Below are 11,922 nucleotides of genomic sequence, written 5' to 3' on the forward strand. Positions count from 1 at the left end.
GCTCATCAACCCTTCCATTTCCCCACCATCCATTCAGAGCTGAAGAAGCTTCTTGGATGAGAAGCGAAACGCCTTCAAAGAAAAACCAGAAAGTCCAGTTCCCTCTTGAAAAAAAGCACCTTTGAGACATTTCACCAATTAAAGATTAGACACAAAACAGGTGATTCTATTTGTAAACAGCACAAAAATATACTATTTTAGTAGCACATAGATTACAAAGTAGGTTGCAATATTGCTTTCAGACCACAAACACAAAAAGAAGCTGGATACTTCATGAGAACTGTAAGTGATGCAATCATAAAAATACAATAAAACCAAAGTAAAATATTCAATAAAAATCTAACAACATCATGAAGTCTGATCATCACTTCAGAGGTAAGACTCAGCCAATATTTAGAAGAGATCAAACTGATCTTTTCTGACACTGAACAATGAATGCCAGACCAGAAATCAAGCAAACAAGCCCCAAGGGTTTCATCTTTCCATAACTAGATGTTCTCTCTATATGTTGGAATGATGGCTCCAGGAGTTCCAACCAGCAGAACCAAGCCTGTGAAGATCTGCAAGCACAAGGCTTCTAGTGGCTCAGACTGGTAAGACAGTCTGTTATTAACACAGCTGCCTGCAATTACAATTACTGCAGGTCCAAGCCCCACCAGGCCCAAGGTTGACTCAGCCTTCCATCCTTTATAAGGTAGGTAAAATGAGGACCCAGACTGTTGGGGGCAATAAGTTGACTTTGTATATAATATACAAATGGATGAAGACTATTGCTTGACATAGTGTAAGCCGCCCTGAGTCTTCGGAGAAGGGCGGGATATAAATGCAAATAAAACAACAACAACAAGTGAGATAGTCCTTAACAGAGAACTTCAGATGACTGGGCATCAGGGGTGGTATTCACTTACTTTCCCTACCAGTTTGCAAATGAGTGTGTGTGCATGCCCACGCATGCGTCCGGCCTTCTGTGCATGTGCTTTCCTGGCATGTGCACGTCCGGTCTCAAAAATGCACATGCGTCCAGCCTCAAAAATGTGCCTAAATAGGATGGCACTGTTGTGACCCAGGCCCAAGTATGTAGTAGGAAAATCAGTCCGTGAAAAAACAAACTTTATTTGAACAGCTGAGAATTACTTCATTCCTAGCATCGTTCATCTCAAATTAAAACAAATTCCTCCCAACATAAATTCCTCAGTCCTACTGCAAACCTTGGTCCATCAAGCAAACTGCCAAAGGTCTTTCTTGGCAAACGTTCAGAAGTCACAAAAATAAGCAGAAGACGGAGCTACCAACGTTGTTTTCCGGCAAAGCCCAAACGCCGTTGCTGGTCTGTTTTGAGCCTTATGGGAGGGGCCAATCATCTCTTGGCCCTACTCCCGAGTTGTCCTTTTTGCTTGAGCTGCTCTTGCCTTCTGGCAGCTCTTCTCATGCGTGCATTAAGAACAGGCTCCTCCTTTTCCTCTGCCTCACTACTATCAGTCTCTGGAGGCTCTGGAGTCCGCACATCACTCCCTGATGGCCCTGGCCTCACCTCAGCCTCATCACTGTCCAACTCCGTTGCCAGCTCCACAGGCTGCTGGTCAACCACAACAGGCACAAAGCTGGGGAGAGTGGGCAGGCCCACCCACTATTTCCATTACTGGGTCGAGTGAATATCACCTCTGCTGGACATGTTTTGCTCCTTTCCAATTGCCTTATAATACAGGTATCAACTCGCGGCATCACATTGCTGTCACATGACGTATCGCAACGTTTTACCCCTTCGTGGAGCTGGGGTGGGCGTGGCCTGTGTGTGGCACATCCGGCCCATGGGCCGCCAGTTTGACACCCCTGCTTTATAGCTAACCTTCTCAATAGAGAGTGGCAGACTTGGGGGTGGGGAGATGGCCTTAAATCCTGGGTTATTACCTGTTGGGATCGTAGCCCCGTTCACCCGGCTTGCGGATCTGAGGCTGCTGGTTGAGCTTGCGAACCTGCAGAGAGAAAGACTCGCTATCCGACGTGTCTGTGTGCTCCTCGTGTCGATCATGACTGCCACTCCGGCTGTTTGAACTTGACCTCACGCCATCTTGAAAGCCTGGAAAGACAACAAAGGGAAACCCAGCAAAGAAAGTTAGCCTATCTCACATGGCGGTCATAATGGTTTTCTTCAAGAACGATTGCATTTGGCACTAGGGTAAATTACAGGACAGATGCAGGCTATTTAGTACTCTTCAGATTTTCAAAGTCAGATCCCAATCAGTCTTAGCCAGCTTTGGTTTTGTATGCAAGCTGCACAGCCTAGTCCAGTAATGGCTAGCCTTTTTGTTGTCATGTGCTATAAGTGGGGGGGTGGGGTTCATGCATGTGTGCCCACACCCATAATTAAATGCGCCCCCCCCCATGCATGTGTGTGCAACCCCTCCGCGCTCCCCCTGCTTTTAGCACACAATGGCACGGTGGGCCCAGGAGGCCTGTATTTCGCTCTCCCCAGGCTCCAAAGGCTTTCTAGGAGCCTGGGGAGGGCAAAAACGGCCTCCCCACCCCCCTGGAAGCCCTCCAGAGGCAGGAAACAGCCCGTTTCCTGACTTCCGGTGGGCCCGGAAGGCCCAAAACTCAGCTGGCTGGTGCACGCATGTGCACTGGAGCTCAGCTAGGGCAATGCTCGCGTGCCCACAGATATGGCTCCGCATGCCATCTGTGGCACGCATGCCATAGGTTCACCATCATGGGCCTAGTCTAATCTGCTCCTTTTGCCCGTTTTTGGTGCCTCCTTTCTATATAGCCAAGGGAAACGGCTTGAAAACACTGTCTGCCACTTCAGTTATCTGCGTCTTCCTGTGCCATGGAAAGTCAAGATCTCTATTGGATAGTACTGTGGGTTTTTCAATCTCAGCAACTTTAAGGCCTGTGGACTTCAACTCCCAGAATTCCATAGCCAATTGTAAATTATTGTAACTAATTGTGACTTATATTCTGTTTCCCACCCTTAAGAAGAAAAACATCCACACTGGTAATAACAAATACAGCAATAAGACTATTCAGGAGGGCTCAAAAATATGCTGAGAGGAGTCGGAATGTTCTTTCAGCTAAGCAGCATAGAAGTCCTATAAATCTCTGAGCACAGGAAATCTAGAAATCTTCTCAACCTCGGCCTCTTTTAAGATGGGTGGACTTCAACTCCCAGAATTCTCCCAGCCAGCATGCTGGCTGGCGGAATTCCGGGAACAGAAGTCCACAAGTCTTAAAGCGGCCAAGATTGAAAAACACTTGAGATGGACTAGGCTTTTCTTAGGCAGAAACAGCTTCAGAAACCAACTCACAGCAGCAACAACTGTTTGTGGCTCCAAATGTTACTGCAATCTAACAAGAGGTCCCAGCTGCTTATGAGAAGATGAAGAGAACACGCAAGCTGGGAGTAGTTTAGACTTCTTTGCATAATGCTCAAACAAGGTTAGCTAAATGTCATGAGAACTTGGGAAGAAGATAAACCAGGGGTGTCCAAACTTGGTAACTTTAGGACTTGTGGATTTCAACTCCCAGAATTCCTCAGCCAGCTTTGCTGCCTGAGGAATTCTGGGAGTTGAAATCCGCAAGTCTTAAAGTTGCCAAATTTTAGACTTGTGGATTTCAACTCCCAGAATTCCTCAGCCAGCTTTGCTGCCTGAGGAATTCTGGGAGTTGAAATCCGCAAGTCTTAAAGTTGCCAAATTTGGACACCCCTGGGCTAAACCTAAGTACTTAGACTAGCATTGCTGGGGGAAATAGATGTCAGGGCCTGACAACAGCCTTAACATTCATGACCTCTAGATTCTAGTTCAAACTTCAAGAATCAGGGATTGAAGCAGGAGGAGGAACCAAAAAATGAGAACCTAGATACAGACAATAGAAAAAAAATGGAATCCAGACTGCCAGAGATTCTACCCATATTTTCGGGGGTTGCAAAGTGATACTGAAAGCAAGGAGACAAAACTACTCCAGAATAAAAAAATGCTATTTGTGGCAGGGGCAAGGAAACTATTAGAGAGAGAGGGGAAAAAATCTAGTTCCAAGAAATACAAGGAAGGCTAGTGAGGAAGGGAGGGGGATGCGACAATCATTGGCAGATTGTTTGGATTTGCATTGTAAGATTCTGGATGAGCTCAATACTTCGACCTTGACAGGAGAAGCACAAAGAATCATTGTCAGAAAGATTCCGTAATAGGTTTCCTTGACATTATGATTTTTCCACTCAGTAGAAAGAGAGACGGGGCACAGCAAAGAAGGAGGGGTGAGTGAGCATTTTTGCCCTCAGCTACTCCCACCCCTCCATATAGCTAGATCAGTGTTTCTCAAGTTTGGCAGATTTCAGCTGTGTAGACTTCAACATGGTTGGCTGGGAGATCCTGGGAGTTAGGAGTCGACACATCTGAAAGCTGCCAAGATTGAGAAACACTGATCTAGACAGATTGCAGGTAAGGAAAACACTTGGCAGACTAAGGGTTCAGGACACAAAGCAGAAGAAGCACAAGATTCATTTCCTCCTTCACTGAGGGCTGTAAAGGTAAAGATTCCCCTCGCACATATCATCTCCGTTTCAAAGCCAAAGCCAAAGCCAGAGCTGTCCGAGGACGTCTCCGTGGTCATGTGGTTGGCATGACTAAACACTGAAGGCTCACGGAACGCTGTTACCTTCCCACCAAAGGGGTCCCTATTTTTCTACTTGCATTTTTTACGTGCTTTCCAACTGCTAGGTTGGCAGAAGCTGGGACAAGTAACGGAAGCTCACTCTGTTACACAGTGCCAGGGATTCAAATCGCTGAACTACCGACCTTCTAATCAACAAGCTCAGTGTCTTTGCCACTGAGCCACAGCGTAGATCACCCTAAATGAGACATCCTCCCAAACCATTTACACACATAAACGCAGTGTGTGCATATGTAATATTGATGCACTTTTGTCTCCACTGGGTGATTCTCTAGCACGTAGATTTCTGCTCTTGAGAATGCTCGGAAATGGCCATGTTGCTCCATATAGCTACTGCGTTACCCACGTTAAAGAAGGTTAAAACAGTAAGAAAGACAAACAGACATCCATCATCCAAATATAATTTGAACTAGTTTCCTTGATACCCAATTGAGCTTGTTGTCATTTGTCAGGCTGCTAAAACACTTAACAGGTAGTTCTTGACTTACAATAATAATTGAGCCCAAAGTATCTGTTGCTAAGTGACACATTTACTAAGTGAGTTTGGCTCCATTTTATGCTACAATTGTTAAGTGAATCACTGCAGTTGTTAAGTAATGGCAAAATCGGTCCATAGTGAACTATTGATTTGCTTAACGACTGTTGCAAAAAAACCCTCACAAAATCATGTTGTTCATGTGGGTGACCTGATTTACGACCATCACGAATTACGACCATGATGGGCAGACTCCATTATGGTCATAACTTGAGGATTATCTGCACAGTCTCTAGAAGAGGGGCAAAAGAGTCGTTAACGTCCAAGAAAGAATGCTCCATAGGCATTTTTTTTACATATTCACAAAGCATGCCTTGATAAGAAAATACAGGTAGTCCTTGATTTAACAACAGATCATGTAGTGATCATTTAAAGTTTTTGTTGTTGTTGTTGTTGTTTACATTTACATCCCGCCCTTCTCCGAAGACTCAGGGCAGCTTACAGTGTGTAAGGCAATAGTCTCATTCTATTTGTATATTTACAAAGTCAACTTATTGCCCCCCCCAAACAATCTGGGTCCTCATTTTACCTACCTTATAAAGGATGGAAGGCTGAGTCAACCTTAGATCTGGTGGGACTAGAACCTGCAGTAATTGCAGGCAGCTGTGTTTTAATAACAGGCTTCTTACAGCCTGAGCCACACTGCGGCCCTGAAGTTACCACGACACTGAAAAAAATGATTTATGACTGCTTTTCACACTTACGACTTTTGCAGCATTCCCAAGGTCACGTGGCTAAAATTCAGAAGGTTGACAACTGACTCATATTTATGACGGTTGCAGTGCCCTGGAGCCAATTTATCACCTTTTGCAACCTCCCGACAAGCAAACTCAATAGAGAAGCCAGAGTCACTTAACAACCGTACTTAACAACTTAGCATTACTTGACTCTGAGACACGGCAACCGTCATAAATATGAGCCAGTTGCCAAGCAGCTGAATTCTGATCACGTGACCCTGGGGATGCTGCAGCAATTGTAAGTGTGAAAAACGGTTCTAAGTCACTTTTTTCGGTGCCATTTTAACTTTGAATGGTCACTAAACGAATGGTTGTAAGTCTAGGACCACTTGCAGTCACTTTGGTTCAGCAAGATTTCTGTTGGCAGGTAAGTAATGAGTCACCTTGTAGGGAGATGGGTGGCATAAAAAAATTAATAAAATAAATAAATAAAACACTAAAGGAAACTGCTCAAACTCTACGTGTCTTTCTTGGTTCTTGGGGCTTTACAATTAACAAGAAAGGATAACTAGCAGATTTTAAATTCTTTTAAAAAGTACCGACGGATACTTTTAGTGGTGAAATCCAATTTTTTTTTTTACTACCAGTTCTGTGGGCGTGGCTTGGTGGGCATGGTGTGGCTTGGTGTGTGTGGCAGGGGAAGGATATTGCAAAATCTCCATTCCCACTTCACTCTGGGGCCAGCCAGAAGTGGTATTTGCCGGTTCTCCAAACTATTTCTATTTTGAACTATAAATTCAAAATTTCCGCTACCGGTTCTCCGAACTGCTCAAAATTTCCACTGCCGGTTCTCCAGAATCTGTCAGAACCTGCTGGATTTTACCCCTGGATACTTTGCTACTTGGGGGAGAAACCAGGTGGCCTGAACAGGTCAGCATATGTCCTTTCAAACAAAAATAATAGAAGATGACATCCACATATCACAAACATTATGTAGACTTGTCTTACTTATAGATGAGAAGAATTATAGTAAGCCATTGCATTCATTCAAATCACTTCTGGACTTGCATGGGAAGTCAGCCATCTTGGTGTAGTAGTTAAGATACCAGCAACTGGGAGATTGTAAGTTCTAGTGCCACTTTAGGCACGAAGCCAGGTGGGTGACCTTGGGCCATTCACTCTGTCTTAGACCTAGAAAGGATGCAAGGGCAAATGACTTCCAAAATCTCGCCAAAAGAATTATAGGGATTAGACCAGGCAGTTGCTGGGAGCCAATACTAACAACAACAACAAAAGGATGGTAACAGTTTAATTAAAGGAGCCTTCAAGCATTAATTGGTTAGCTATAGATGGCAAGATACTCCATGTGGATCAGGACTATAGTATCTGGCTTGCAAAATTTCATTTAGCCATGCATGGCAACAAAGTGCTGATATTTTGCTGTATCTCTTTGCTGCCATCTAGGGATCTTCTGAAATATTACAGCACTGATCTGATACCTTCTGTATAAGTGGGCAAAATAGGAGGGGAACCGTGTTTTTAAGGGGAAAAAATCAGCAGGAGCTAGTAGCACCTTTTCCAACTAACGTAAGTACTTTTTATTAAAAGCCATAAGGCCTTATGAGCTGGAACTCTCTTTATGAGATGCACAGATGCATCTGATGATAAGTTACAGTTCGTGAAAGCATATGTCTTTTACGGTAATAAATTTTTGTACAGATGAGCAAGTAGGTTATGATACCATGAAAATGAAGTAAACTAATAGAGAATGGAAATACTCTCAACACCTAGCCTTCAAATGCAAAACTTGGCTGCAGGAACTACAATTATAGAGAAAGTAGACAGCCAAGATTGCTTCTAAATAAAAACTCAGCTCTTTCAAATCACTGTTTCCTTTTTAATTCAAACACTGCCGTGCCATTCATTTTTGCTTTAATCAGAATGCCCATTTTGAGAAATCAAGGAAACTCTGACAATCTTGATTTATGCAGATCGACTCATCAAAGAAATGTAAACTCTTTTTCAGCAAAGATATGTAAAAGAATAAATTCAGTTGTATGACAGGGATATTTCTTATGATGAAGATGTGATAATAAAGACTCCTACAAGTTGCGCTCAGCTCTTTAGAACAGGATCTTTTAAACCTGAATCTGCCAGAGGTTGATGGTTGCCATGAGAGACTTAAAAAAAGAAAAGTCCATCATTAGAGTTTTTGCCTCCTTTTTTCTTTTTTTGTAAACTAAAAGGTTCTGCTGCCTGAAAAAATTTGAAAATCCTCGTCTTAGACATTTCATGGACTAACCCATCACTTGGGGAGGAGGGTAAATAATACAAAAAAGTTACCCTTTTTTTGTGTGTGACTTCCCAAACTAGTTTTCAATTATGAGATTTCTCAGTGGCCTCCCCTCCTCGTACAAACTACGCCTGACCTTGCTCGACTTTGTGGGCTTGGCGAAAGCTAGTCTGGCGCTATTCCCTGTAATACAGGAGCTATCAAAGCTCCTAATCATGATGACATTATATAAAGCCACGCTGAGCAATGTGTCTCTCTGAATCCTTCTAAATATGTCTGTTAACCAGTTATGGCTCTGAATTGTGGAAATATCTCTGCATCTCTACACCCTTTCCAAATTCCCTGGATTGGTAGCAATGCGACTGCTAGCTACTCTGACCTAAAAAGCTTAAACTTTTTAAAAAGTTAGGCACTGGAGAAGTTGCCTTCTCTGGGTGGCTCTCAAACTAGGATGAATTGCAAGCAACCTACAGTTCCAGCTCTCTCAAAGGGCTGAAGATCTACGTGTATTCAAAAGCCTTTTAGCCAAGATACTCTGCTATTTTGGCAATTACTGTCTTTTTGGTGTCTGGCCTTTTTTAAATTTAATTAATTTATTTATTATTTTGATTTATATACCGCCCTTCTCCCGAAGGACTCAGGGCGGTTTACAGCCAAATAAAACAGAGATACAAAAATTAAAAACATTATTAAAAAACTCATTCAATTAGGCTAAAAAACTAAAATTCTATAAAAAACTAAAACTCTATTAAAAGCCCCCATTAAAACTATTAGGCCAGCCCTGCGCGATGAAACAAGAATGTTTTTAATTCACATCGAAAAGTCCGAAGGTCAGGGAGTTGACGTATCCCTGGAGGTAGCTCGTTCCAGAGGGCAGGAGCCCCCACAGAGAAGGTCCTCCCCCCCGGGGGTCGCCAGCCTTAACTTGGACCTTGCTGGAAACTAAGCAAATATTGCTTAGAGTGTGTTTTTTTTCCTATAAAAAAATGTTATTTGAGGTTTTATATTACCGGAATTGACACGTTACCATTTTATCTATTTTGAATTGCCCTGGAAGGACACAGCTCTGAAAAGCTGCCCAAAGATCTGTTCTTGGCACCGTTTGAATTGAATGTGATGCACTTGCTAGACTCTAGTGTACTACCGAAAAGAGATTATTATGATCATCAGTTAAAGGACACACGCCTACTTTCCCTCTTTCTGTTATGTGTTTGAAAGCTGCCAGACAAAAGTTTTGCTCCCAGCCAGCTGCCCATTTAATTCCCTGCAGTGTTATTTCAGTACTATTAGCACACAATTCATAACCCTCCAAAAGCTTTTGTCATCCTACTGCCGGTGGTGAAGGCTTAGCTTTTTCCAAAGTGTTCTGCACAGTAACCATTTACATTCCCCCATTTCTCTCTCTCTCTCTCTCCTAATTGCAAAGGCCTTGCTCTCCTTTGCAAAATGCCCTTGGTTACTTTACCCAACTACATAAAGAGGCTCCGATGCTTCTCTTTTGCTTCCTTCCAAAGATGCTAAAGTCAACAAAATCTCCCAGGCAGCCTGGACCACTCCTATTTTTAAATATACTCACATCAGAAATTATTGCATTATATGGTTATGAATGGCTCACAGTTCTTCAGTTATACTACCCAGTGACATGGTCACTCATGCAAATTCATTTGTAAGTCACCTTTTTTTTAATTGATGCCCACACGTCTGTAGGTAGAAAGCCCCATGTTTCTGTAGAATATCATTACCGCAAGACCTGACTCTGGAATGAAAGCTTAGGCCCATAAATGCATCGCCGTCAACCGTCATGAGGAAGAATATGGAACATGCCTGTGCAACTGGCAACCAACCACACTAAATACAGAACACTTGTCATGCACGGCAGGCCATGAACGACTCAACACACCTCTTGATTCTGTAACCCCATCTGCTTTCCTTCCTGCCACTCAGATCCCCACTCAGCTTGGCAGGGAGTTGCAACATACACGGGTGGCCATATGAAATCTAGAAACTGCAATCCTAAACAAAATTCCATGCCACAGACACATTGCGCAGCAGGATTCAGGATTGCTGCCCACATAAAAATCTTGGATTTGTGTCAACCGATCCAGTACAAATGACATTCTTATCACTGCTATTTTGTTCATTACATTTTTGTCCCACCCCATTTTCAAGGTACTTTGAATAGTTTCTCTCATCTCTTATGCTGTCAGGCTCACAAAAACTCTACAAAGTAGGTCTACTTCAAATCTTTGGCCCAAGGTTACTTAAGGGGGTTTATGACTCCGCTGACATTTGGACATGAGACTTGACATTTCTAACACATTTTAATTATTGCACCATACCTGTTTTCTCTAATATTAATTCCGCCTGTCTTCTAAACAAAAGCCTTATAGAAGGAGGTTGGGAGATATTTAATAAAAACATATAACTAGGAAGAAAATCAAACAAAAGAGGAAAAGTAGAATACAATGAATGCCTATGGTCTCCCATATATATTTCTAGAGGTAAATGCTGTTTCCCATGTCTGATATATATTTCTTCTGCTCAGTTTCAGGGAAGAGGTTGTACCTATGAATGGGATAAGTAGTAGTTCTAACAAGCAGTTTAAGTGGGAAAAAAAGAGAGTGATATAATACCCACTGCATTGCAGATATTAGGGCAAAGAAATCCAGCTTTACAAAGAAAACGGTTATCTTCCAAGTATAGCTTAGAGGCCAAAGGAAAAGTCGTTCTGCAAAGATTTAGGAAGATGGCCTGGATTTCTTTTGACCGAGATTAAAGCAGGAAAGTAGGAGCCGGAGACTCCTGCTTTTTCTAACGTGCTCAAGAGGTGGATCCTCTTAATTTCGTCATTAAACGGAGAAGGGTTAGCTGCTTCAAGAAAAAAGTTGACGTTTATGTGCAATTGCACTGCCGCTTCCCTAGCAGTCATCTTAGTTAAATTTGGGCCACCTTTCTTTTTTGGGGGGAGGGGGTGGGCACTTAGCTTCAGAAGACAAAAGGAAGAGAGAGTGCTTTCTAAACGTTTTTTTGTGGAAGGCTTTTGTTGTCTACAAATAATTTCTCTCCAAAATTTCCCCCAAAAGGAGGGAATGGAAAGGTCACACTTCTCTCCCCGCCCCTCCATTAACCAATACTGCTTTAAGAAAAAGAGCCCCCCCCCCCTCCATGGGTGCCTATGGATGATCATGAGATAAGGGGAAACTCCCCCCCTCCAAAACGTGATGGGATATCCGAGGGAGAGGAAGGGATGTGGATAATCCAGGTGCTAAGGACAGCATATTCTCCTAAGGAGGAAGGGGAGCTAGGAAGATGATCCAGATGTTTCTTGGAAGGAGAGGCGCCCCGCCCCCCTCTCGATTCCCCCCACTCCACCCCCGCTCTCACCCTGCCGCTTTCGCTCGCGTTTATCCTGCAGCTGCTTCTTCTTCTGCTTAGCGCTGAACGGCCTCTTGCGGGGCATGTCCTGTCCCGGCTGCCGTCCCCTCCTCTTTCCGCTCCTCCAACAACACCGAACTCGCAGTCACGGAGTGGGGGAAAGGGGAGGAGCTTAAAAGAAAATTACTCCTTCGGCGGGGAGAAAAGGAACCAATAAGCTCGGAGGAAGGGAGTAGAAGCACAGTGGAAGGGGCGGAGCCGGCTCGAACTAAAGAATGAGAGAGCGTGACGCGAAAGCTAGCTGGAGGACGGGGGTGATTGGGGCGAACCATTAAGGGCAGGCGAATGGGGGGGGGAGAGAAGAGATTGGAATGTGA

The 11,922-nt window shown here is 43.6% G+C and overlaps 1 protein-coding gene across 2 annotated transcripts in view; it reads right to left on the bottom strand.

Annotated features, from left to right (window-relative positions):
* GNL1 (G protein nucleolar 1 (putative)) overlaps nt 1-11,684 on the bottom strand; it is a 43,958-nt gene extending 32,274 nt beyond the window's left edge. For both annotated transcript variants that reach the window (XM_058168242.1, XM_058168241.1), the window contains exons 1-2: nt 11,555-11,684; nt 1,909-2,077 (exon numbers count right to left, since the gene is read on the bottom strand). In XM_058168242.1, the coding sequence (XP_058024225.1) occupies nt 1,909-2,077; nt 11,555-11,630 (245 nt within the window). In that variant the 5' untranslated portion in view covers nt 11,631-11,684. The remainder of the gene's footprint in view (nt 1-1,908; nt 2,078-11,554) is intronic.
* Between the last annotated feature and the right edge of the window lie 238 nt (nt 11,685-11,922).

Source organism: Ahaetulla prasina, chromosome 2 (genome assembly GCF_028640845.1).
Source record: "Ahaetulla prasina isolate Xishuangbanna chromosome 2, ASM2864084v1, whole genome shotgun sequence".
In the NCBI taxonomy this organism is placed as follows: Eukaryota; Metazoa; Chordata; class Lepidosauria; order Squamata; family Colubridae; genus Ahaetulla; species Ahaetulla prasina.